Consider the following 27,108-nt stretch of genomic DNA (forward strand, 5'->3'; position numbering starts at 1 on the left):
CAGGACATTAGTATTACTATAAATTGGAGGTAATCGTGATCCTGGTATCCCATTGGCACGCTTTACAGAATGAAACACTTATGCAAAGTGCTGATTCAACCACTCAGGAAAGACACCAAAGAAACAGTCCCAGGCCTCAAGGAATTTATATTACAGTTCAGAGAGAGAGAGAGGAGACTCACATGAAAGAACAAATCTCAATTTAACCATAAAGAGCAGCCCACCTCCCATGGCCAAGTTCAACACAAGCTACCTTGTGGCACCACGATGCTTAACTCCCCAGCGGGAACCCAAAAGTGACCGCCTTAGGTGGGTGCAGCTGAAAGGGCAGTAAGCAGAGACACTTAAGGGTAGATAGTCATTACTTCATAAGTCAAGTGCCTGTGTTTATAACTCAGTATCTTTTAAAAAGGGTTGATCTAGACCTGCCTACTTCTCAGGTTTGATGGTCCCTCATCCCCTAGTACCAAACTTAAACTTCAGGATTAAAAAACTGCTAAAAGTTTCCCAATTGCATCTCCAGGGTCAGTGTCTCCCTACCTCCACCCAAAAGGTTCCCCCTCCTTGCAGAGCCAACTTTGACTCTTCACCCCACATGCTTAATGTGAGCAACTCCTATTTATTTTTAAGACTCAGCTCATGCTCATCCAAGAAGCCTTCCCTGATTTCTCAGCCTGAGTTAGGTACCACTCTTCTGTGTTCCCATAGCAAACCCTACTCCAGATACATCACTCTCAATCACCTGGATGCGTTTATGCAACAGATACTGACTGCTAGTGATGAGCAAGATCAGGGTTAAGATTAGGGATATGATAGGAAAGAAGACAGCCATTGTCTCTGATACTTAATGTTTACAGTCTCTCAGGAAAGGCATATAGAGAACAAGTAATTATAAAGAGATGCATGTTTTGAGGGAGGAAAATAGAACGCTATGGAATTGTGAAGAAAAAGACTATTGGCTATCATCACCATCAACACCACCTACGGGCTCTATGTTTCAGATGCTGTGCTAAGTTCTTAAAATTCTCTTAATCTACTTCTCACAACAACACTGGGAAATATAATTTCTATATAAAGTCAAGGAAACTGTGGCTTGGAAAAGTTAGGGAAGGTACCCAAGGACACAGAGCTAGTAATCATCAGAGCTGAATCTTTAATTCAGGTATGCCGAATTCCAAAACGTTTCTCTTAACCTCAGCCTTTCCTTTTAAGGAAAGTGTGCAGAGCCTGCCAGTTTTCTCAATATCTATTCCCCTTTTTTCCATTAATCACATAACTGCTGAAACGCAAATATGGATGGCAAACTTTACTCATGAAAGAATCATTAAAGAAATCAAAGTAAAAAAAAAATAGCAGAACTGCTGTATTTTAGCTGGGTGTATGACCATTCATAATAAAACTTACATTTCCCAAACAATCTTGCAGCTAGGTATGGTTATGTGACTAAGTTCTAAAACTTACATTTCCCAAACAATCTTGCAGCTAGGTATGGTTATGTGACTAAGTTCTGGCCGGTGAGGTAAGAGCTTATGCACACTACTTCCCCTTTCTCCATCCTGCTCGATGGAATGTGGACAAGACGGCTGAAGAGGGAGCAGCCATCTCAAAACTGTGAAAGAGAAGCAGTACGGTAAATGTGGCAAAGCCAAAAACTGGAATATCTACTTATACTTTTATGTGAAAGAGAAATAAGCTTCTATCTTTGTTTACGCCCCTTGATTAAGCGGGCCTCTCTGATGGCAGCCAAACTACCATCTCAAGTCCTATAAGAAGGTACTGCAACTCATTCATTTCTCTATTTCTCCACATTAAATGTTGAGTTGAACTGAACTGAACTCCAGCTCTGGTTCCATCATTCACTAGACATGTCAGAGAGAGATCATTTATGCCCCTCAATCCATTTCCTTTTCTACCCTATCTCACAGGATGGTGATAAATCAAATGGCATCGTTTTCAAATTTGTTGGTTGCAAAGGGTCTAACAAAATCATGTTTCTCTCTGTGAAACACCATAAAATACTCATCAGTATACTTTCATCATATACAACAAGAATGACTTCACTAGTAGAAAACATGGTTATACAATATAAATGGAGTTCTCTACATCTCAAAATATAAGAAAACATATCTGAGTCTCTCTGTTTGTATTTGTTTTCATCAAGTAAAACTGATGGGAGAAAAACCTGAAACTTAGAAAAGTCTATCCATTAACTTAATATCTTTCTAAAATGTGGAAGATTGCCCTTAATAAACCTGAGGAGAGGGGCGCCTGGGTGGCACAGCGGTTAAGCATCTGCCTTCAGCTCAGGGCGTGATCCCGGCGTTATGGGATCGAGCCCCACATCAGGCTCCTCCGCTGGGAGCCTGCTTCTTCCTCTCCCACTCCCCCTGCTTGTGTTCCCTCTCTCGCTGGCTGTCTCTCTCTGTGTCAAATAAATAAATAAAATTTTTAAAAAATAAAATAAAATAAACTTGAGGAGAGGTTCAGCTCTAGGATCACCACTGTTCCAAGGGTATATGGCTTAAGAGGCACTGAGATAAGGGATGTGAAAGCACTTTGAAAATGGAAAGGGGTCACTACTATTATTCTTATCAAACATGACTCCCTTACATAGTTGTAACTCAGCAGAACGGGCAGAATGAGACTGGTGGGCTGGAGACCAGGGCGCTCTAATGGTATAGGCTGAATGAGGTCATCACAGGAATCACTCTCTGTGTCTGGAAAGGTTCTGGGGAACTCTTTTATGTTCTTTACAGCCCCAGTGTTTCCCAGTGTACCCCAAGCAGCTGGATACTCCAAAGGTCAGTTCACTTTACATATTCAGTGAATGCAGGCGACATTTAGTAAATGTTTGTTGAGGTGACCTCCACAACACCTTCCTCAACCCATTCAGGGAGAATTGCTTCCTTAAGTTTGTTCTCTTGATATTTAAGTTCACTCCCCTAGTAAAGCACTTACCACGTGTAGTTAGTTACATTTTTGAGCACTATTTTTCCTAGCCCACTGTATGCTTTTGGTAGGAAAAGACTGTGTCCCATTCCCCTACGCATCATTTGTGCTCACACGGTGCCTGGCACATAGCAGATGCTCAATAACAGTTTTTCTTTTCAGTGAGTTACAGGAGATAGACTTGAGGAAAAACATGGATGCTAATCTAAAACAACTTCACTAAGTCAGTCCTATAATCCATGTCTAGCCCTACAGTCACTGCAAAAACCGATCTTTCCGTTCCCAGGAAGCTAGGACTGTCACCATAAAGTGATTTTGATCTGCTGATTTTTCTGGGAACGATGCCACAGTCTCCTCACAGACTTGTGGCTGTGGGAGCTAATCCATCTATGGGTGTTACAACAAACGAAACAGGTGTCATAAATGACAGACACCTCCTCTATGTCAACAGTGCAAACAGTTGCCAAGAGAAAAGACATCTCAACTCCTAGGGGGCCGTTCTATAAAGAGGAAGTAAAGTGCCTACGTTACAAAAGATACATATTACTCTCTTGCCCCAGGGCCTAGAAAATAGAACACAGAACAATTATAAACTGACAGCAATTTATGTTGCCTCCATTCCATCCTCCCACATCTTCCTCTTAGCAATTCTGTTTCTTGGATTGTTATTACCCCAAGATTGAAGGCAGGACAGCAGCTGAGGGCAAGAAAGTGGTCTGGGGAGAAATAACCTAGCACTCCACAAACACAAAGGACTACACATTTATTTCTATGAAATAAAAATCACTCCAAACAATCTGAAGCCTTTTAAATTCAACAGAGTGATTCAGGGCCCTTGAGGAAATAATGAGATCTATACACTGAGACACAGTGCTAGGTCTGGAGATGAGCTCTGAAACGTGATCCCTCACTGCCACAGTCAAGCTGGGTCATACGGCATGTAAGATCACACAAGCAGAAATGGAACAAGGTCTGGGCACTTGGTGCGTGAGAATTAACTCTTGTCTTAGGGATGTGGGGCTTAAGAGAGGAGAGGACCCAACCTGAGACCCAGAGAGGAAAAAAAGGAATCTGGCTGCTTATTGTTTTTTCTAGGATCTAAGCTTAGGGAGAGAAAGGGGGCCACAGAATGCCTTCCAGCATTTCTAGTCTGGTTTACCAGTGGGGAAGAAGAGACAGGGACCTGGGACAGAATCTCTGCAAGCTGGCAGATGAGAACTTTCATGTACTGTCCCATGCAGAAAGCAAGGAGCCTGCAGCAGCTTTCACTACTATCTGGGTAGCCACCCAGGGACAACGAATGACATCAGAGAAAAGCTTACACCTCTAACCAAAGACAGCATCACTCCCTTCAAGCAACCAAGGTCATCTGGAGCCAGCTGTCTGCAAACAGTGGGTTGTGTTTGCCAGTTCTGATTTATAAAACCTTGGGGAAGCTCCAATAACCATGTATCAGTTCAGCTCGATCAATATTTACTGTCCTCTACTTGATCCCAGGCTCTCTGCTGCAAACTGAGGATACAGAGACATGGCTTCTACTCTTCGAAAGCTCACCATCTAGAAGGGGAGATGGTCATCAAACAGACCATTAAACAGAGCAGTAAGTCATAGCACAGAGGAAGCACAAGGAACTCTAGCAGCTCATGGTAGGACAAGTAATCCAGTGCTGGGAATCCAGGAAGGTTTCTCAGAAGGGGAGCTTCATTTTCCCCCTCCTTACCCTGCTTCCTCACTAGAAGTTAAAGGTTGAGGATGTATTAGCCAAGTGAAAAGAGGGAGAAGATATTTTAAGTAGACAGAACAGCCTTGAAACAGTATGTGTTTCACAGAGAGATCTGTGAGGCCTTGAAACAGTATGATGATTTGGATAAGAAGCAAGAGGCTCAATGCGGTTAGAGCATGGTACCCCTGAGATGGGAGAAGAAAATAGGGAGAAAGACAGGGACAGATGGCATTAACATGGCATTAAACTTCCTTTTATACCGCACTACGAGGCAGGTCAGAGCATGGCATACACAGAAAATTATCTTTTAAGAGGAAGGATCCCTGGATGCCTGGGTGGCTCAGCTGGTTAAGCAGCTGCCTTCAGCTCAGGTCATGACCCCAGGGTCCTGGGATCGAGCCCCACATCAGGCTCCCTGCTCAGTGCGAAGCCTGCTTCTCCCTCTGTGTGCTCTCTCTCTCTCTCTGACAAATAAATAAAATAAAATCTTTGAAAAATAAATAAAAGATGGAGGATCCCAAGAAATTAGCAAAACCAAAGAACACACACCCAAACAAAATGAATTTATTTCCTACTAATTTATATGGGACTTTTAGAAGAGGGATATCCCAATATAAAACAACTTCAACAACTACTCTAAGGTGTCACAACTCAGAAAGGGTGTGAATCACTCCTTTTGAATTTTAATAGCACTTTGTATCTTCCTTTTGGCACCTGTCACTTTCTGCTGAGGAGAATAATTATGTGCGTCTTACCTCTAATAGTTTACCAGCTCTCTGAGCATGAACCAGGTCTTGTTCATTCATCCATCAAAATTTTATTACAACTCAGTCTGAATAGACAAGGCCTACCACATTAATAGATGCTCAATAAATGTTTCAGAGCATCACAGAGTTACATGATATCAGAGCTGAAAGACTCTTAAAGATATTCTAATCCAGTTTCTCAGCCTTTATGAAGATTTTATTAAAGCTATGGACTCTCTTCCCAGAAAAAAAAATCACACACAGAGAATATTTTACATGTAATTTCAGGGTCCACAATGCCCAGAGGGTTAAAATTAATTATCCAAAGTCATGAAGGTGTAATAAGTGGCATAACTAAGCCTACAAGTTTACTGGTTCCCAATTGTCCTCCTCCCACTACAAACTACAAATGAACAATTTTAGTTGGGCTGTTTCCTGCTGGGAGGCTGCCTAATATAAGCCTAAGATGTGGCAATGGTCCTCTCATGAAATTCCTTGCTGTAAGGAAGATGCTCAGGAGAACACGGCAAGTTCAGTGGCTTCTGAGACCCAAATACAATGGTACTGGACTTCTGCCAAGGAGAAAGAGGGGCAGTGGGAAACGTTCATGGTTACCTGGAACAATACAATAAACCAAAGAGCCAAAAGTGATGTTGAAGCCTCCCTAGGTAGACGAGCAAAATCCTTCTCAACTGTACTGTTTACAGGAAGTGGTAGAATCATGACTCAAAACCACACTTTCTGACTTTCAGGCCGGTGTTGTGTCCACCTCCCCACAAAATCCTCCGCACGTGCAGAGAAATCTAACCACCCCGGAAGCAATCCTGTAGCTCTGGGAATCCGAAGAAATGGGCTAAATAATCTTATAATGCTTAGAACTAACTCCCAGTTATCTGAGAGAATGGATTCAAGGAACATAAACATCTTCGAAATCTGCAAATACTATAAAACTATTTGGCTGAAAATCCCAATCCGCCTCCACTTGCCACAAACCATTCATTCAACTTCAGTGAATGTATCATTTATTGTGAGGTCCATGCTGAAGTCAGTACTAAGAAGATATTTTTTTAAAGTACCGCAAGTAATGAAACCAAATCATTGGCTTTTTGCTGCGATAACCTGGTGTAGGGACAAGATTGAGAGCTGGCAGAAACAGCTCACTGTAGATACTTCCAAACTAAATAACTGGAGAGGACTAAAGGGTGACCCCAGTATTATCTACTCCCAACGTTATCCGCCCTATGCAAATCTCATCTTCAGTCTTTGCAAAGCTGCACACTATCCTCTTCTAAAGGACCCTTGCTCCCTTTACCTCCTGTGCTTTCACTAGATGCTTGTATCTTCCAATGCCATGGGTAGGCTTTGTCTTGTAGTGTCGACTGGAACTCAGCAGAATGCCACCTAAAAGACAGAAAATAAAACAAACCTGTTTCAAAACTCCTGCAGGGCAGACAGATCACGCATGAGGAGATAAATCTACACCACAACACTGGGAACATTTGGGATAGCAGGCCTCTTGCTGGTTTAAAGAACCAGAGCTATGGGGCGCCTGGGTGGCACAGCGGTTAAGCGTCTGCCTTCGGCTCAGGGCGTGATCCCGGCGTTCTGGAATCGAGCCCCACATCAGGCTCTTCAGCTATGAGCCTGCTTCTTCCTCTCCCACTCCCCCTGCTTGTGTTCTCTCTCTCACTGGCTGTCTCTATCTCTGTCAAATAAATAAATAAAATCTTTAAAAAAAAGAAGAAGGAGAAGGAGAAGAAACCAGAGCTATTTCTTGATCCTGGGCTGACTCTCAGTTTACCCCCTTTTTTCTCCTTTGACCCCTGGACTATACCCACTCCCCACTACCTATCTTTCTTTGAGAAATTCTCTCCTGCTATAGCCACTGGTGATAAGAGGACAAAATACATTCTCACAGTGTTCTTGTTTTCACCTGTTCCTCCAATGCCAATAATCCTTTTGAAGTTTTCTAACGTGGATCATAGAGAGAAAGAGATGAGCGGCAAATACAACCAAGTAAGAGGACAATCACAGATTCCCACAAAGTTTTACAAACCATCTATTTGATTTATTTGTGCTAATATGGAACAACCTCCAACATACACTGCTGAGTAAATAACAATAAAAACAAAGACCTAAGGTACAGGACAGTGAGTATGTATACTACTACCAAGCATAAAGGATCTCCATACACATATCTATTGTAGTAAGCCCAGAGATGCACCACTTGGATCCACCTTCAAGGAAGGACTTTAATCTTCATTATTTTTTTATTTTTTTTAAAGATTTTATTTATTTATTTATTCGACAGAGATAGAGACAGCCAGCGAGAGAGGGAACACAAGCAGGGGGAGTGGGAGAGGAAGAAGCAGGCTCATAGCGGAAGAGCCTAACGTGGGGCTCGATCCCATAACGTCGGGATCACGCCCTGAGCCAAAGGCAGACGCTTAACCGCTGTGCCACCCAGGCGCCCCTAATCTTCATTATTTTTATCCTTGTTTACAAATAAAGAAACTGTAGGTCGACACATGAAAAGGTGCTCAACATCATTCATCGTCAGGGAAATGCAAATCAAAACCACAGTGAGATATCGCCTCACAGCTGTCAGAATGGGTAAAATAAAAAAAACACAAGAAACAGCAAGTGTTGGTGTGGATGTGGAGAGAAAGGAACCCTTGTGCACTGTTGGTGGGAATGCAAACTGGTGCAGCCACTGTGGAAAACAGTATGGAGGTTCCTCAAAAAGTTAAAAATAGAACTACTTAATGATCCAGTAACTGCAGTGCTGGGTATCTAGCCAAAAACTACAGAAACAGTAATTTAAAGAGAGACATGCACCGCTATGCTTACAGCAGCATTATTTACAATAGCCAAATGATGGAAACAGCCTAAGCATCCATCGAATGACGAATAAGATAAAGGACACGTGGGGCGTGTGTGTGCATGTGTGTGTACATATATATGTGTATATACATATGTATATTATCATATATTAATATTAATCAGCAATAAAGAAGAATGAAATCTTGCCATTAGCAATAACACTCATGAATCTAGAGAGTATTATGCTAAGTCAGAGAAAATAAATACCACATGATTTCACTCCAAAGGGAATTTAAGAAACAAAACAAATGAGCAAAGATAAAAGAGAGAGAGAGACAAACCAAGAAACAGACTCTTAACTATAGAGAACAAACTGCTGGTTATCAGAGGGGAGGTGAGTGGGGGCATGGGTTAAATAGGTGATGGGAATTAAAGGGTACACTTATCACGATGATCATCACCCAGTGATGATGTGTGGCACTGTTGAATGACAACACTGTACACCTGAAACTAATATAACACTGTATGTTAGCTATGCTGGAATTAAAATTAAAAACTTAATTAAAAAAAAAAGAAACTGTAGCTCCAAAAATATGGTGAAATGGCCAAGGTCATCCAGCAAGTTAAAGGCAGAACTGCAATTTAAACCCAGGTCTATCTGGCTGAATGGCCTGTGCTCAGGTGGATTCTCATGTCATGTGAATTTCTGGAATATAAAATCTAGCTAGATATGATCTTTCCTAGCTCAGATATCAGTTCCTTATCTCTACCCTTTCACTGGAACCAGCTCCACACAGTTCTTCTGTGTCTGTCTCTCTTGCTCACTCTCTACCTTCTGGAGAAGTATTTGTCCTAGGTTCTGCTCCCTTTCCTCCCAGCTCCTATGATCCTACCCTCATCTTCCCAGGGCCACCATTCTATGGGGAGGCTAAAGAGAAAATGGTGTGGAGAAGTGAAATGTTTCTTAGGCTTCTCTTTTCTAAAATGGGCTTTCAAGCAGGTCTGCTCTATGCCAGGCCAATCAAAGATTGGCTTCAGAGCCAATCCTGCATTTACAACCCACACTGTTTCATCAAGAACAATCCTGGCATCAGAGCCAATCCTACATTTATAATCCACACTATTTCATCAAGACAAACCCTGGATATCATGGATCCCTTCCATGATACGCATTAGTCCACATTTACTACTACATGCCAACAACTGTAGAGACACTGGGACAAAGATGACTAGAATATGCCACTTTCCCTGGAGACACAAAATGTGTACTAGGGAAGGATGATAGGAGAGCACATAATTACCTTACGGTGCACAAATTCCTTTAACAGAGATAGAGCAAAGTAGTGAGTGCCTGGAGGAAGGAACAATGAACCTGCCTTGGGGAGGGGAGGTGGTGGGAGTAAGGGAGGGTAAGGGGAATAGGTTCAGAAGAGGTAACAGATGCATTCTTGCAAGAGGAGTAAGAATTTACCATGCAAGGAAGAAGGAGGTATTTTTGGCAGAGGTTCCAAAAGAGCACTGAACACAACTGAGGTGTCTCCTTGGCTGCTATCCCAATTCTGTCTCTCTGAAACTAAGACCTGGGGCCCCTTGAGCATTCAGGTTCCAGCTCTGCAGCATGGAGCTGACAGTCTAGTGGGAGGAGGGAATCATTAACAGAACAGTCACGAAATAAATATAAAATTACAAACTGTGATAAATAAAAAGAAAAAGCACAGAAGGCTATGACAATACAATTGGTGGATCTATTTTCGACTGGAGTATCGGAGAAGGCCTGTCCAGAAAAAAAAAAAAAAAAAAGACGACATGTGAACTGAGACCAGAATTCAGAGGAAAATAGTGGTAATTCCCAGGGAGGGGAAGTGGCTAGAAGACAGGAGGAGAGGGAGACTTACTACTTATTTTATACTCTTTTGTATCATTAAAACTTGTTCCAAGTACACTTATTATTTATTCAAAAAAATAAATAAAACAAACCGAAACCTGAAAGGCAAACAGAAATTTATTAGGCAAAAAGATAGAGGATGAATGTTCCAGGCAGAGGGAACAGCAGTGCAAAGGCCACCACTTGGCATGTTCAAGGAAAAGAAAGGCTGTCAGTGTGGCAGAAGCAAAGTGAGAAGGGCACAGAGTACACCAGAGACCAGAGCAGTGAGTGGGAACACACCACCTAGGCCTTTTGAAGGGTTTGCATTTCAAGCTAAGCAGCCATAAGCAGGGAAAGTATATCCCTGACATGTTTTTAAAAGATCACTTTGGCTGGTGTATGGAAACAGGGAGAGAGGGGCGCCTGGGTGGCTCAGTCGTTAAGCGTCTGCCTTCGGCTCAGGGCGTGATCCCAGTGTTCTGGGATCGAGCCCCACATCAGGCTCCTTGGCTGGGAGCCTGCTTCTTCCTCTCCCACTCCCCCGCTTGTGCTCCCTCTTTCACTGGCTGTCTCTCTCTCTGTCAAATAAATAAATAAAACCTTTAAAAAAAATAGCTAAAATAATATAAAGTGCTTCGTATGTGCCAGGCACTGTACCAGGCACTACAGAGACACCAATTAATGAGGCAGGCAAGGTCTTTGCTGTATTTCAAAATGTTCACACTCCTTAGGTAAGCATTTAAGAAACTGGATTCTATAATCTAGTTCCAACAACTTCATCTCATTCCCCCACTACTCCAGGCCTTTAAAACCTTGCTCCTCGGCCACAGAGCTACACTTGCCATTCTGTACGAACCATGGAGTCGTCATGCCCCTGGGCCATGCTGGGTGGTACCCCCTGCGGCGACTGCACCTCTCTGACCAGGGAAATCCTAGCCAGCCTCCAGGGCCAGCTCAAACGTCACTGTCTCCGGGAAACTCTTCTACTGCCCTCGACAGTCAAAGATCATCAAGTTTACTTCGTGGTTATAGCTCTCCCATTCCTCCACTATTTAGCAGAACATTTTATATAAATAAAGAAAACTCAGATGCCAATCACCATCTTTAAGAACCAGAAACTCAATCACCCCCCAGGGGTCTCAAACAGCAGACCCAAAGGTGATCTTTGAGATGGTGACACATGTTAGGTGAAAGCACCAGACTACAAACCTCAGCCTCTCCTCTGACAGAACCCCTTGGCAAGGAAGCATTTTCAAGTTCAGTTTAGGGCAATTCCTATCATTAGAGCAGCTGGTTAATTAAGAAGCTGGTTCAAATTCCTGTTAAATTAACCATTTCCCCCCTTAAATGAAAGGTTTTGGTCAAATTACCAGTGTTTAAACTGCTTAATTAGCCAGTTGTTTACGTTATAAAATTTACCGGTTTGAAAGCCTCCGATTTCTACTAAATTCAACAGAATTCTTCCCCTGCTCCTTGTCATCAAACTGGGTTTCCTGCTGTCACATTAACATTGCAGCCTCCTTAGAGGAAAGGCAGCTCTTTTCACTGAAGACACAGAACCCCAGGGTTTCAAAGGGAGGCTCTGAAGATCTTTCGATTAGCACAATTATAGGATGTAATCACATATTGACTTCTCTCACATTACATCCCTTTACTTTATATATGCCAGAGCCAACGGTCCTTCAGTGTCCCTGTTTACTAAGCCAGGAACAAAACCCATCAATCCAGGTTGGGGGTAAACAACGTCACTTTAATTATTTCTCCTTCAAAATTAGACCAAGGATTTTTTAGCAGCGCTATGCTGGAGAAATAGGGGAAAACATTGGGGTAGCCCCAGTCAGAATTAATTACAGGATATCCTCTCCATTCAACAGACCGGAAGTCCCTTACACAGCATAAGGGTAGGTACACCCCAGCACCTGGCAAATAGTATGTACTCAGAAATTGCCTTTATGGGGCGCCTGGGTGGCTCAGTCAGTTGGGCATCTGGCTCTTGATGTCAGCCTGGGTCTTGAGCTCAGGGTTGTGAGTTCAGGCACCACATTAGGCTCCACACTGAAAGATTCTTAAGACATTTTACCAAGACAACCTGCAATGATTTGGCACTGGCAGCTACCCACTTTTTTCAAAATCTCTTTTCCAACTTTTTCCAGTTTTTCTTATTATAGTACACTGAACTACTTGGATTTGAATGTGCCATGTTTCTCTGATTCTACCTTTTTGCTCACACTTTAATGAGAGGACTCTGAGTTCTCTTCATTTAACCTCTTCAGACCTCTTTACATATATTTATTTCTACCTTTCTATGTATGTTTAAAACAGTAAGAAAAAGGCAGTCACTACAACCATACCCATCTTTTAGAGAGAGCAGGTAGAATGGTACCCATGCCCACAGAGAGTATGATGGGTGAAGGTCGGAACAGGGCACTGCTCTCCACTCTTCTTTTCTGAAAACCAATACAATTCAATCTTGGAATTTCTGACTTTAAGGATATCTCAAAGAACCCAAAAAAATGCCAACAAAACTATGTCCTTTCAAGTAGAATTATCTTGGCATGCCAACATTGGTGAGTCACCTTGGGCCTTCCAGGCACTGAGATTTCCTGACAACAAATGAAAAATGGGCAAAGGAAAAGATAAATGGCCAGTAAATGTATGAAAATGTGGTCAACCAACTAGTAATCAAAAACATGCCAATTACAAATAAAAGGGATGGCATTTTTTAACTTATAACATTAACAAATATTAAAAAAATAATAACGCTTAATGTTGATGAGTATATAAAAAGGGATTCTCAAATACCAAAGAGGAATAAAATAGTGCAATCTTTCTGGAGACTAATTTGGTAATACACATTAATAGCTTTAAAAATGTCCATTTCCTCAGACCCAACAGTTCGACTTTTTGAAATGTATGCTGAGTAAATAATCAGACAAGGGTACAAATACTGATGTATAAGGATGTTTATCATAGTGCTGTTTACATTGAAAAACCTTAGAGACAGCTTAAAATTCTCCAAAGAGAAAACCGTTTGAGGGGCACCTGGGTGGCTCAGTTGGTTGAACATCCAACTCTTGGTTTCAGCTCAGGTCGTTATCTCAGGGTCGTGGATCGAGCCCCATGTTGGGCCCTGCACTCAGTGTGGAGCCTGCTTGAGATTCTTTCTCCCTTTCTTTCCCTACCTCTCCGCACCCCCCAACCTGCTTGTTCTCTAAAATCTTTTTAAAAATTATAATAAAGAAAAAGAAAACTGTTTGGGTAAATTATATTATGATCCCCCCACCTCTCTTTTCAAAAGGACCCCTACTGGATTTCCATCAACAGGTTTTAACATGCCCTATTCGATCCCAGCTTTAAAAAAAACAAAACCAAAACAACCCTCAGATTTAAGTAACTCTCAAATACTAAAATATACTACAAAATTATAGTAACCAATGGTATTAAAAAAGGTTAGTAATGGCATCAAATATACAGACAAACAATGGAACAAAACAAAGCTAAAATAATCCCAGATCTATATGGAAACTTAGTATATGATAAAGGTGACTTTCTCAAACCTATGGGGAAAAGATGGATGTTTCAATAAAGCTAAAACACTTAACTACCCATTTAGGGGGAAAAACTGCATCCCTACTCACTTCTCATTCCAGATGCATCACATATATAAAGGAGAAAAAAATACCAGAAGGTAACATGAAGAGTTTGGTTTTTTTTTAAGATTTCATGTATTTATTTGACAGAGAGAGACACAGCAAGAGAGGAAACACAAGCAGGGGGAACAACAGGGAGAGGGAGAGGGAGAAGCAGCCTTCCCGCTGAGCAGGGAGCCAAAAGCAGGGCTCAATCCCAGGACCTTGGGACCATGATGGAGGCGAAGGCAGATGCTTAACAATAGAGCTACCCAGGTGCCTCAACATGAAGGATTTTTTAAACTAATCTTGGAATTGAGATCTTTCTAAGCAAGGAAAAAATCTAGAAATCAAAGACTAATAAACTTAGCTATATAAAAACGTAAAACTTTTTTTCAACAAAATACACAGAAAGTCAAGAGACAGATGACTAGAAGCAATGTAAAGCAGAGATGACAGAAAAATGCTAATTTCCCTAATATATAAAAACCATATAAAAATCCTGTAAATTAAAAATGAAGAAGCCAGCAACCCAATAGAAAAATGGGCAGAAAGTATAGATAGACAGTTCACAAGGAAAAAAAAGAAAATAGCCAATAAAAATGTGAAAAGATGATAAATTCTCTCAAGAAATGCAAATTATGAGACATAATTTTCTTTTACTACTAAAAAAAAAATAAGATGTTTTATAAAACCCAGTTTTCACCAGAAAATAGAAATGTAAATTAATACAACTATTCTGAAGGGCAATCAGATAATACTTACCAAAATTTTGAATCATAATCCATTGACTCAGCAATTTCAATTCCAGGAATTTATCTTATAAATGTACAGGAACAAGTTCACAAAGACGTATAAAGATGGTTGCTGCAGCATTTTTTGAAATAGCAAAAACTCAGAACAACCTAAATGTCTAGCATTAAGAATAGTCATACACACAGAGAATATATATATGTTCACATATGCATAAAACTTCTATCTATCTATCTACCTATTTATTTATTTGTCAGAGAGAGACCACGCACAAAGATGGGGAGCAGCAGGCAGAGGGAGAAGCAGGCTCCCAGCTGAGCAAGGAACGCAATGCGAAGCTCAATCCCAGGACCCCGGGACCGTGACCTGAGCCAAAGGCAGATGCTTAACTGACTGAGCCACCCAGGTGTCCCTGCATAAAACTTCTTGAAAAATGTTCAAGAAATTGCTATCAGTGGATATCACTGGGGAGTAAGACTGGGAAATAGAAAATTCAACTTTCATCATACACCTTTTTTGTACAGTTTATATTTATTTTTATCCTATGCATCCATATAAATACATTTACAATTCTTACAGTTGATAATTTTAATAATAATTTTAAAAAAAAGCTTTCCTCAGAATACATACCAGTTCAAAATGAACTTGCCTCTAGTTGAGGGTAAGGGATGAGACCAAAGCTACAGAATAAGTGCACTTGAACATAATCTCTTTTAAAAACGAAACAGGGACACCTGGGTGGCTCAGGCAGTTAAGCGTCTGCCTTCCGCTCAGGTCATGATCCCAGGGTCCTGGGATTGAGTCCTACATTGGGCTCCCTGCTCAGCGGGGAGCCTGCTTCTCCCTCTTCTCCTCCTCCCCACTTGTGCTCTCTCTCGCTCTCTCCCCGCCCCCCGCAAAAATAAATAAATAAAATCTTAAAAAAAAAAAAAAAAGGTCGTCTAGCAAAATGTTAGTAATTGCCAAATCCGGGTTTATTTGACATATTATCTTTTTTCAGGCTTAGGTATCTTTTTATCTTTCAAAATGAAAAGTGTAATTAAGAGAAAAAAACTGTAAAAGAAAACCTTTCCTAGACCCCACAGTCCTCTCCACCTCCTGCCAATTCTCTCCTCTCCCACTCAAACTTCATAAAAACGTTGTAACAGCTTTCTCTAGCTCCCAACTCCCATTCACTTGTCAATGCAAGATGACTTCCACAACTGACCCCACCCCACCTACACAAGACACAGCTTTCGTAAGGTCACCAGTGACCTCCACGTTGCTGAAACCAAAGAATGTTAGGTTCTCATCTTTGGGAATCTCTCAGCAGCACACAGTTGTAACTCCAACAAGGTTGACCACTCCTTCCTTCTTGAAACACTCTCCTTTTGACTGACATGAAATTGTACCATACTGGTTTTCTCCTACCATTTTGGCCTTCTTTTTTTCAACCTCATGAGCAATCTCTTTTACCCTCTACTCAGTTTTTTTTTTTTAAACAAAGATTTATTTATTTATTTGTAAGAGAGCATGTGCGCGCTCTAGCAGGGGAAGGGGCAGAGGGAGAGGGAGAGAGAGAATCCGAGCAGACTCCCCACTGAGCACGGAGACCCACTTGGGGCTCAATCCCAGGACCGTGACATCATGACCTGAGCTGAAATCAAGAGTTGGACACTTAACCCACAGAGCCACCAAGGTACCCCACCCTCCCCACCCTCTACCCAGTTTTTAAATGTCAGAGTTCCTAAGGGCCTGATCCTTGGGCCTCTTCTCTACTGGTTCTTCTCACATGACCTCATTCACTGCCATGACTTCAACGAAAATCGACAATATAATGGCTTCCAAATTTACAGTTTCACCCCAGACTTATGTTTGAATTCAAGATCAGTACATCCAGTGGGCCACTTACTATATCTTCCCCACAAGCACTCCAATTCAACATGTTCAAAGGCAGAATCAAAATCTTCCGCTTCAAACTGCTCCATTTAAGGCAGTACATTCAAAATAATTCTACAGATATTTATCTCTTCATTGTAGTAGAAACATATTCACCATGGATTAAGTAAAAAGAAAAAAAAAGATTATAAAACATTATATATCAGGGTGCCTGGGTGGCATAGTCAGTTAAGTGTCTGACTCTTGGTTTTGGCTCAGGTCGTGATCTCAGGGTCATGGGATCAAGCCCGCATTGGGCTCTGAGCTCAGAGAGGAGTCTGCCTGGGATTCTCTCTCCCTCTCCCTCTGCCCCACCCACTTGAGCGCACTCTCTCTCTCTCTAAAAAAAAGCTATAAAAAAAACACATTATGTATCATTTGTTCCCATTACCTCAAAACAAAAAGATCCACCTATCTATCTACCTACTTATCTATCTGTCGATGGAGGAATATAAATGCCTAAAAAAAGACCTGTTAGGATACACAACAAAATGTTAAACAATAATCTCTGGATGTTATGACTACAGGTGATTTTTATTTTCTGTCTTCTTCAGCTTCTTCTTCTGCGTGTGTGTTTATTTCCCATATTCTTAAAAATGAATGTTTTTCACTTTTATAATCAGATATTCATAGTTATTTTTTTTAATCTCCTGATAGGATACCATATGAAGTTCAGGCCATCAGTTACAAAACTTTCTCACTTAAATGGTTTAACATAAGTCTACTCAAGCTTTTAGCTCTAACTTTCAGGTTCTACAACACCACTAGGAAATAATCAAACAAATCAACAAGGAAGGACATTCTATAAGACAAATGGTCTGACCTAATCAAAAAGTCACTGTTAGAGGAAAAAACAAGTGGAACTGCTCTAGATTCAAGGCGACATAATAGCGAAATACAAAGTGTGAAACTTCATTGGATCTGGGTTATAAACAACACCCACAAAAGACATTTGGGGGGAAATTACAGAAATGGATAGAGTATTAGATGATATGGAAGCATTACTATTCATTTTCTTGAGTGAGATAATGGTATTGTGGTTCTTTAACAGAACATAGAGAAAGTCCTTATTTCTAGAAATGCATGCTGACATATTTAAAGGTGAGTGTCATGATGCCCAATAGAGAAAGCAAATGTCAACAACAGCTGAATCTAAGTGGTGGCTGCTCACGGTAGTGTTCTCGGGGAGAAAATTATTTTAAGACTGTAAGCTTCCAAAAGGCATGGACTGTATCCCCTCAGTTTTGTATCCCCAGCACCTAAAACACATTCTGGTATAATAAATGTTTGTTGGGAAAATGAATAAATAAAAAGAAGCTCATATTTTGAGATGCTGGGCTTTGGGGCTGGTAGAAACGGTGATGTTCTACGTACTGCTGCCATCTTCTAAAAGAATTAACACATGTGAAACCTCTTCTATACAGCCTGGCATATACGAGGAGCTCAGTAAACATTAATTCCCTTCTTGTTGCCCATTCCTTTCCTTGGATACACTTTTTTTTTTAAGATTTTATTTTTTATTTTAGAGAGAGAAAGAAAGCAAAAGTACAAATGGGGAGGAGGGGCAGAGGCAGAGGGAGAAGAAGAGCAAGAAGCGTGATGAGGGACTCAATCCCAGGACCCCAGAATCATGACCTGAGCGGAAGGTAGACGCTTAACCAACTGAGCCATCCAGGTGCCCCCCTCTGATACTCTTTAGGCAAATGACAGGTGTCATTAAAATCAAACAACTATTTTGAAATTTCTCACATAATAGACAAAGCAGAAAGGGCAAGTAACTGGGTTGAAACAGATTGAAATTCATGGAGTTAATCAGATTGAATGGATATTCATTTTGGACAAAATACTACATGAAAAGCCCTTGCCTGGTAGATGATGGACATAAAAGAGAGGTCTGAAATAGTAGCAATTATAACTATAATAACTGACTTAATGTGTTTTACCTCACTGAATCTTTAAATTCACTGTAGTTTGTACTATAATTATCCTCATTGTTTTAAGTGAGCAAAGGAAGGTATGGAGAGGTAGCCAAAGGTCACAGAGTTAAGTATGTGGTAGAGCTGGGAACCAAACTTACTAAAGAGCTCTTGCTCTTAACCACCACTTTATACTTTTGCCCTTGTCCTATTCCGTGTGAGGGGTGGAATGTGGTCCCAGCCACTCTTCTCAAAGATATGTTAGGAATCTTTCCAGACAAAATTATTACAGAGTATTAGAGGGTCACTTAAAGCAAGCAGACTATATCAGGAAATAACCACATACCTGCAGAACAGATGGGATTTTCTCCTGAAGTTCTGACCCTAAAAAGAGGGAAAGAGTATGTTGAATAAAATTAGAAACCCATATTTAATCTACCTAGTTACCAAAACTTGTATGCTTCTGATTAAGGATAAGTCAATACTAGATGTTTCCTTATTTCTTCCTACCCTTCTTTCCATAAACATTATTCAGTGCCTATTATGTGCCAGACATCCTGAGGATGCAAAAATAAGTAAAATGTCTCTACCTATGGTCTAGTTGGGAGGGAGATATGTAAACAAAGGTGATCCACAATGTAGTGCTGATCCAGAACAAGAACTTGTACGAGTTTGGGGGAACACAAAGTGAAGTGTGGTCATTTCCACCAGGGGAGTAAAACCATTTGACCTGACTTTTAAAAATGCAGAACTGTTCTCGATTATTGAGTCTTAAGGAAGAGCATTCTAGGCAGAGGCATGAAAGTGGTACGGTCGGAGAACAGCAACCAGTTGGATGTGAGCAGAACTTAAGAAGCAGGGAAAAGGGAGGTTGGTGAAAGAGGTAATCAAGGGCCAGGTTACGAAGAACTTCATACGCTGTGCTAAGGAGTTTAGTGTTTACTCTGTATAGGCAGTGGGAAGTGCCTAGCAGATTTTAAGCACAGGACTGCGATGATCAAGTTTAAGTTTTAGAAAGTTAACCCTGGCAGCAGGTGAGCAATGAATGGGAAGAGGTGAGACTGAGGCAAGAGAACCAGTGAGGTGGTTCTCGCCCGGAGGGTAGAGAGGAAAGAAGAGCAATGACAGCAATGAGAGCAATGAGAGCCAGACTGAATACAGAAGTCAAAGAATATGGAGGAGAGTAATATGGCTCTGTTTGGCTCACTAGGTTATCAGAGTATTTTTGTTCAGCATCCTGTGAAATTTTGAAACTAAACTGTGGCACAAGTTGGAGACAAGCAGATCTGTGATTAAATGCTGACTGTACCATTTCCAAACTGTGACCTTTGGCAAGTTCTTTCATATCTCTATAACTCAGTTATCTCATCTTTAAAATGCAGATAATAATAGTACAATCTCATGGGACTGAAAATCTATCTTAAACTCTCTGAGCCAGTTTCCTCTTTTGTAAAATGACGATATCTATATTTGTCCTGTAATATTTTTGTAAAAATTAGAGAGGACATGTAAAATGGTTCTATAGTAAGTAGGCATGGTGCTATAGTAAGTATTTATTGAATAGCTGACTGATCAATGATGGGAAAATAGATTAAGATAGAAAGGAATAATAGGAGAGAGGCTTCAATAAATGTAAAGGATTAAAGAAATGCAGACTCATGAGTGCCATGCAGTCCAGGGAGATATACAATTCACTGTTTTATATCATATGGCTGCCACATGTAAGACACTGATTATCTGCTGAATCGAGAAATAAACTACCAAATGCCATTCATTACCATTGAGAGAAAAAGAGTGGGGAGTAGCAACCTGTATATGCAAGGCAGTGGAAAAAAACTTGGGTTTGAATTCTAACTCCAACTCATATTAGCTATGTCATCTTAGAGCAATTAATTTACCTCTCTGGACCTCAGTTATTTATGTATAAAATTATACATGTATATTTATGTATATATACATATACAATATATATGTATATTTGTGTATAAAATTAAGACAATATGCTCTGTTTCACCAGGTCACTTTGAGGATCTATTCACTCATTAAACAAATAGTTATTAAATGCCTACTTTGTGCCAGGCACCATTCTAGGCTCTATGGATAGAGCAATAAACTTGACTAACTAAAATCCTTAGCTGCATGATGCTTATATTCTAGGGGGCAGGTAGGGAAGACAATTTAAGTAACTTTACATATACGTATGTCTATATAAAATGTGTGAGGTGGTGATACCTGCAGCAAAGAAAATAAAGCAAGGTAAGGTAATAAAGACTGATGGGGGGAGGCGGTACTATTTTACATAGAGTAGTCAGAGAAGACCTTTTTAATGAGGTGACATCTGGGCACAAACTTAAATGAAGTAAGGGGGGGGTCAAGCCATATGGATATCTTTTAACAAATTTTTTAAAGATTTATTTATTTATTTTAGAGAGAGACAGTGCACATGCACAAACAAGCATGTGGGGGCAGGAGCAGAGGTAGAGGGACACGCAGACTCCTTGCTAAGCATGGAACCCTGAGCGTGGAACCAGATGTGGGGCTCAATCTCATGACCCTGAGATCATAACCTGAGCCGAAATCAAGAGTCTGATGTTCAACTGACTAAGCCACCCAGGCACCCCTAAATTTTTTTTTAAGTAGGCTCCACCCCCAGTGTGGGCCTTGAACTAATGACCCTGAAATTAAGAGTTGCACGCTCTACTGACTGAGCCAGCCAGGCAACCCAAGCCATATGGGTATCTAAGGGACGAATGGGCAAAGATCCCGGGATAGGAGAGTGCTTAGATCCTCAAGGACTAGAAAGGGAGCCAGTGTGCTAAAGCTGAGTAAGTAGGGAACAGATTGTGTAAAGCCTTGTAGGATATGGTGAGGAGTGTAGATTTTATTTATTTTTTTTAAATTAGTTTCACAGGTAGAGTTCAGCGATTCATCAGTTGCATATAACACCCAGTGCTCATTACATCAAGTGCCCATCACCCAATTCCCCACGCCCCCCACCTCCCCTCCAGTAACCCTCAGTTTGTTTCCAAGAGTTCAGCATCTCTTATGGTTTGCCTCCCTCTCAATTTTCATCTTACTTTTTTTCTCTTTCTGTAGATTTTATTTTATTTTTTTTTAAAGATTTTACTTATTTATTTGACAGACAGACAGTGAGAGAGGGAACACAAGCAGGGGGAGTGGGAAAAGGAGATGCAGGCTTCCCGCTCAGCGGGAAGCCCGACCATACGGGACTTGATTCCAGGATCCTGGGATCATGGCCGAGCTGAAGGCAGACGCTTAACAACTGAGCCACAGAGGCGCCCTATAGATTTTATTCTGAGTAAGATGGGACACCACTGGAGAGTTGAGAGGAAAATGACATAAACTAACTTGGTTTTAAAAATAAATATNATAAATATTCCAGGGGCGCTTGGGTGGCTCAGTCAGTTAAGTGCTTGCTTTTGGCTCAAGCTGTGACCCAGGGTCCTGGGATTGAGCCCTGCATTGGGCTCCCTGCTCAGCGAGGAGTCTGCTTCTCCCTCTGCCTCTGCCCCTCCCCTGCTCGTGCTCTTGCTCTCTCTTTCTCTGTCTCAAATGAATAAGTAAAATCTTTTTAAAAGAATTTTTTTAAATAAGGTTTTAGTGTGAAGGACAGAAGAGAAAAGTAAAAGCAGGGGCATCAGTTAGGAGGCAGAATGATTAGAAGGAGTTAGTAGTCCCTAGTAGTTTAGCAAAACAGAAAACATGAGAGCTGAAACTAGAGCTAAGAAATGGTTTGATTCTGTATATATTTCAAAAGTAGAGCTGAGAGGATTTGTTGAAGAACTGGATGTAGACAGAGAAATAACAGTGTTAAGGATGACTCCAAGGACTTTGGCCTGGGCAACTAGATGAATGGAGTTGTCATTTACTGAGAATGGAGAAAGAGCAAGATGGCGGGGAGTTAATGCTTGAGATGCTTAGTAGACATGCAAGTGGAGATGATGAAAGAAAAATGCTGGGTGAACGACCTAGCAGAATGCAAATATTAGCTATATTTAACCATCGTTATTAATATGCTTACCTTAATAGAGAAAAGACTTGCTTAAAAATGGTATCATTCCTCAGACACAGCACCTACAGCAAAATAGCCATGTTAGGACAATTTTAATTATTCATAGCCTTCCAACCACCTCTTCAAAAAGAGCCTAGAAACCCAAAGTACACAAACCAAAAAAGACCCAAAGGCTCTTGTCCAGCAAAGAAGCCGTCCTTCAGTTAATACTGAACATGTAGGCAAACCAAGGTCATCTTTGTTCTTATTCCACCCACTACAGAAAATGCTAAAAAACAGAAGTCCCTCTTCCATGCTGCTTTTTTTGTTGTTTTTTTACCTTATCTTCCCTTTTGCACGTGATCTATTTTTTTCCTAATATCAACCAACAATTATGCATCTGCCAAGCACAGGCACCATGCAAGGGACTTTAACTCTTCCCTAATTCTCAAAACACTGCAAGACAATTTTACAGGTGAGACAACTGAGGCCCACAGAGTTTATATTCTGAGAAATTATATAAGAGGCTAAAAGGATTGTTTTACTCCAAAGGCTCTCCCTCTGTTACAGCGCAGTGTCTCAATAATAATAATGACACCAATATCAACAAAACAATAATGAGAGGAGGCAGTAGCAGTGGCACCTTCCCTTCCTAAGTTTCCCCCCTCCCGTTCTTTCAAACTCACTCTGCCTTTCTGGCACCCACTCAAAACATCAATGGTGTAGCTTTACTAAGGGAGTGTTCAACATAGAGATCTTTTTATAAAGCAACTAGATAATATATACTAAATGTCCTAAGGCCCCATAACATGATGAGAAAATCCTGTCCTCTCAGGGTAACAATTTAAATCCCTCAACACGTATCTGTTAAAATCCTATTACACAAAAACAAAAGAAAGTCTGAGGAACTGTCACAGACAACAGAAGCCTAAGGAGACATGATGACTAAATGTAATAGAATATCCTGGATGGAATCCTGGAACAGAAAAATGACATTAGATTTAAGAAAATGAAAGAAATATGAATAAAGTATGGGCTTTAATTAATAATAATATATCAATATCAGTTCATTAATTATGAAAAGTATACCATACTAATGTAAGATAATAATAGGGAAAACTAGATGTGAGGTATATGGGAATTCTCTGTACTATCTTTGCAACTTACCTGTAATTCTAAAACTATTCTAAAATAAATTTTATTTTTAAAAAGGCTATTATATGCCAACTGCTGTGCTGAATATTAAAGGGAGTATAAAAACAAAATGTAACAATATACACAAACTTTGAAAATATTATGCTAAGTGAAAGAAGCCAGTTACAAAGAGCCAAATATTGTATGACTCCATTTATATGAAAAACCCAGAACAGGCAAATCTATAGAGAAAGTAGATTAGTGGTTGCCTAGAGCTGGAGGGTGTGAGCTGGTGGGGATGACAACTAAGGGATATGGAGTTTCTTTTGGGGTGATGAAAATGTTCTAAAATTGACTGTAGTGATGGATGTACACTGAGTGTGTGTACATATATATTATATGTATATGTATATATTATATGTATTATATGTATATATTATATGTCATATGTATATATACATATATATTATATATATTTTAAGTAATTTCTAAGCCCGACGTGGGGCTCGAACACATGACCCTGAGATCAAGAGTCACATGCTCTCCCATACTTTATTGACTGAGCCAGCCAGGCGCCCCATACTCTGACCTTATTAAAAGTCATTGAACTGTATACCTTAAATGGGTTAATTGTACGGTATATGAATTGTATCTCAATAAAGCTGTTAAAAAATACAAGCACAATCCCTGNGCTGAAGGCAGACGCTTAACAACTGAGCCACAGAGGCGCCCTATAGATTTTATTCTGAGTAAGATGGGACACCACTGGAGAGTTGAGAGGAAAATGACATAAACTAACTTGGTTTTAAAAATAAATATTCCAGGGGCGCCTGGGTGGCACAGCGGTTAAGCATCTGCCTTCGGCTCAGGGCGTGATCCCAGAGTCCTGATTGAGCCCCACATCAGGCTCCTCCACTATGAGCCTGCTTCTTCCTCTCCCACTCCCCCTGCTTGTGTTTCCTCTCTCGCTGGCTGTCTCTATCTCTGTCGAATAAATAAATAAAATCTTTAAAAATAAATAAATAAATAAATAAATAAATAAATAAATAAAATAAAATAAAAATAAATATTCCAGGGGCGCTTGGGTGGCTCAGTCAGTTAAGTGCTTGCTTTTGGCTCAAGCTGTGACCCAGGGTCCTGGGATTGAGCCCTGCATTGGGCTCCCTGCTCAGCGAGGAGTCTGCTTCTCCCTCTGCCTCTGCCCCTCCCCTGCTCGTGCTCTTGCTCTCTCTTTCTCTGTCTCAAATGAATAAGTAAAATCTTTTTAAAAGAATTTTTTTAAATAAGGTTTTAGTGTGAAGGACAGAAGAGAAAAGTAAAAGCAGGGGCATCAGTTAGGAGGCAGAATGATTAGAAGGAGTTAGTAGTCCCTAGTAGTTTAGCAAAACAGAAAACATGAGAGCTGAAACTAGAGCTAAGAAATGGTTTGATTCTGTATATATTTCAAAAGTAGAGCTGAGAGGATTTGTTGAAGAACTGGATGTAGACAGAGAAATAACAGTGTTAAGGATGACTCCAAGGACTTTGGCCTGGGCAACTAGATGAATGGAGTTGTCATTTACTGAGAATGGAGAAAGAGCAAGATGGCGGGGAGTTAATGCTTGAGATGCTTAGTAGACATGCAAGTGGAGATGATGAAAGAAAAATGCTGGGTGAACGACCTAGCAGAATGCAAATATTAGCTATATTTAACCATCGTTATTAATATGCTTACCTTAATAGAGAAAAGACTTGCTTAAAAATGGTATCATTCCTCAGACACAGCACCTACAGCAAAATAGCCATGTTAGGACAATTTTAATTATTCATAGCCTTCCAACCACCTCTTCAAAAAGAGCCTAGAAACCCAAAGTACACAAACCAAAAAAGACCCAAAGGCTCTTGTCCAGCAAAGAAGCCGTCCTTCAGTTAATACTGAACATGTAGGCAAACCAAGGTCATCTTTGTTCTTATTCCACCCACTACAGAAAATGCTAAAAAACAGAAGTCCCTCTTCCATGCTGCTTTTTTTGTTGTTTTTTTACCTTATCTTCCCTTTTGCACGTGATCTATTTTTTTCCTAATATCAACCAACAATTATGCATCTGCCAAGCACAGGCACCATGCAAGGGACTTTAACTCTTCCCTAATTCTCAAAACACTGCAAGACAATTTTACAGGTGAGACAACTGAGGCCCACAGAGTTTATATTCTGAGAAATTATATAAGAGGCTAAAAGGATTGTTTTACTCCAAAGGCTCTCCCTCTGTTACAGCGCAGTGTCTCAATAATAATAATGACACCAATATCAACAAAACAATAATGAGAGGAGGCAGTAGCAGTGGCACCTTCCCTTCCTAAGTTTCCCCCCTCCCGTTCTTTCAAACTCACTCTGCCTTTCTGGCACCCACTCAAAACATCAATGGTGTAGCTTTACTAAGGGAGTGTTCAACATAGAGATCTTTTTATAAAGCAACTAGATAATATATACTAAATGTCCTAAGGCCCCATAACATGATGAGAAAATCCTGTCCTCTCAGGGTAACAATTTAAATCCCTCAACACGTATCTGTTAAAATCCTATTACACAAAAACAAAAGAAAGTCTGAGGAACTGTCACAGACAACAGAAGCCTAAGGAGACATGATGACTAAATGTAATAGAATATCCTGGATGGAATCCTGGAACAGAAAAATGACATTAGATTTAAGAAAATGAAAGAAATATGAATAAAGTATGGGCTTTAATTAATAATAATATATCAATATCAGTTCATTAATTATGAAAAGTATACCATACTAATGTAAGATAATAATAGGGAAAACTAGATGTGAGGTATATGGGAATTCTCTGTACTATCTTTGCAACTTACCTGTAATTCTAAAACTATTCTAAAATAAATTTTATTTTTAAAAAGGCTATTATATGCCAACTGCTGTGCTGAATATTAAAGGGAGTATAAAAACAAAATGTAACAATATACACAAACTTTGAAAATATTATGCTAAGTGAAAGAAGCCAGTTACAAAGAGCCAAATATTGTATGACTCCATTTATATGAAAAACCCAGAACAGGCAAATCTATAGAGAAAGTAGATTAGTGGTTGCCTAGAGCTGGAGGGTGTGAGCTGGTGGGGATGACAACTAAGGGATATGGAGTTTCTTTTGGGGTGATGAAAATGTTCTAAAATTGACTGTAGTGATGGATGTACACTGAGTGTGTGTACATATATATTATATGTATATGTATATATTATATGTATTATATGTATATATTATATGTCATATGTATATATACATATATATTATATATATTTTAAGTAATTTCTAAGCCCGACGTGGGGCTCGAACACATGACCCTGAGATCAAGAGTCACATGCTCTCCCATACTTTATTGACTGAGCCAGCCAGGCGCCCCATACTCTGACCTTATTAAAAGTCATTGAACTGTATACCTTAAATGGGTTAATTGTACGGTATATGAATTGTATCTCAATAAAGCTGTTAAAAAATACAAGCACAATCCCTGTCCTGCAGGAGTTTGAATGGCTGGAGATACAGACACATCTGTATTAAACAGCTAAGCAATTACCACAAGCATTATATGATTTAAGTCAAAATAGGTGGTATGAGTAACAAGCACCTCTGGCAGGAAATTCA

The 27,108-nt window shown here is 40.2% G+C and overlaps 1 protein-coding gene across 3 annotated transcripts in view; it reads right to left on the bottom strand.

The window, feature by feature from the left end:
* Positions 1 to 27,108, bottom strand: part of MRPL48 (mitochondrial ribosomal protein L48) — a 54,430-nt gene that overhangs the window by 19,834 nt on the left and 7,488 nt on the right. For 2 of the 3 annotated variants that reach the window (XM_034666360.1, XM_002915316.4), the window contains exons 2-4: positions 25,184 to 25,236; positions 18,670 to 18,707; positions 6,731 to 6,819 (exon numbers count right to left, since the gene is read on the bottom strand). In XM_034666360.1, coding sequence (XP_034522251.1) covers positions 6,731 to 6,819; positions 18,670 to 18,707; positions 25,184 to 25,236 — 180 coding nt within the window. Of the gene's footprint in view, positions 1 to 6,730; positions 6,820 to 18,669; positions 18,708 to 22,365; positions 22,419 to 25,183; positions 25,237 to 27,108 lie in introns of all 3 variants that reach the window. The other variant, XM_034666359.1, reaches the window with a different exon arrangement.

Source organism: Ailuropoda melanoleuca, chromosome 8 (assembly GCF_002007445.2).
Source record: "Ailuropoda melanoleuca isolate Jingjing chromosome 8, ASM200744v2, whole genome shotgun sequence".
NCBI lineage: Eukaryota > Metazoa > Chordata > Mammalia > Carnivora > Ursidae > Ailuropoda > Ailuropoda melanoleuca.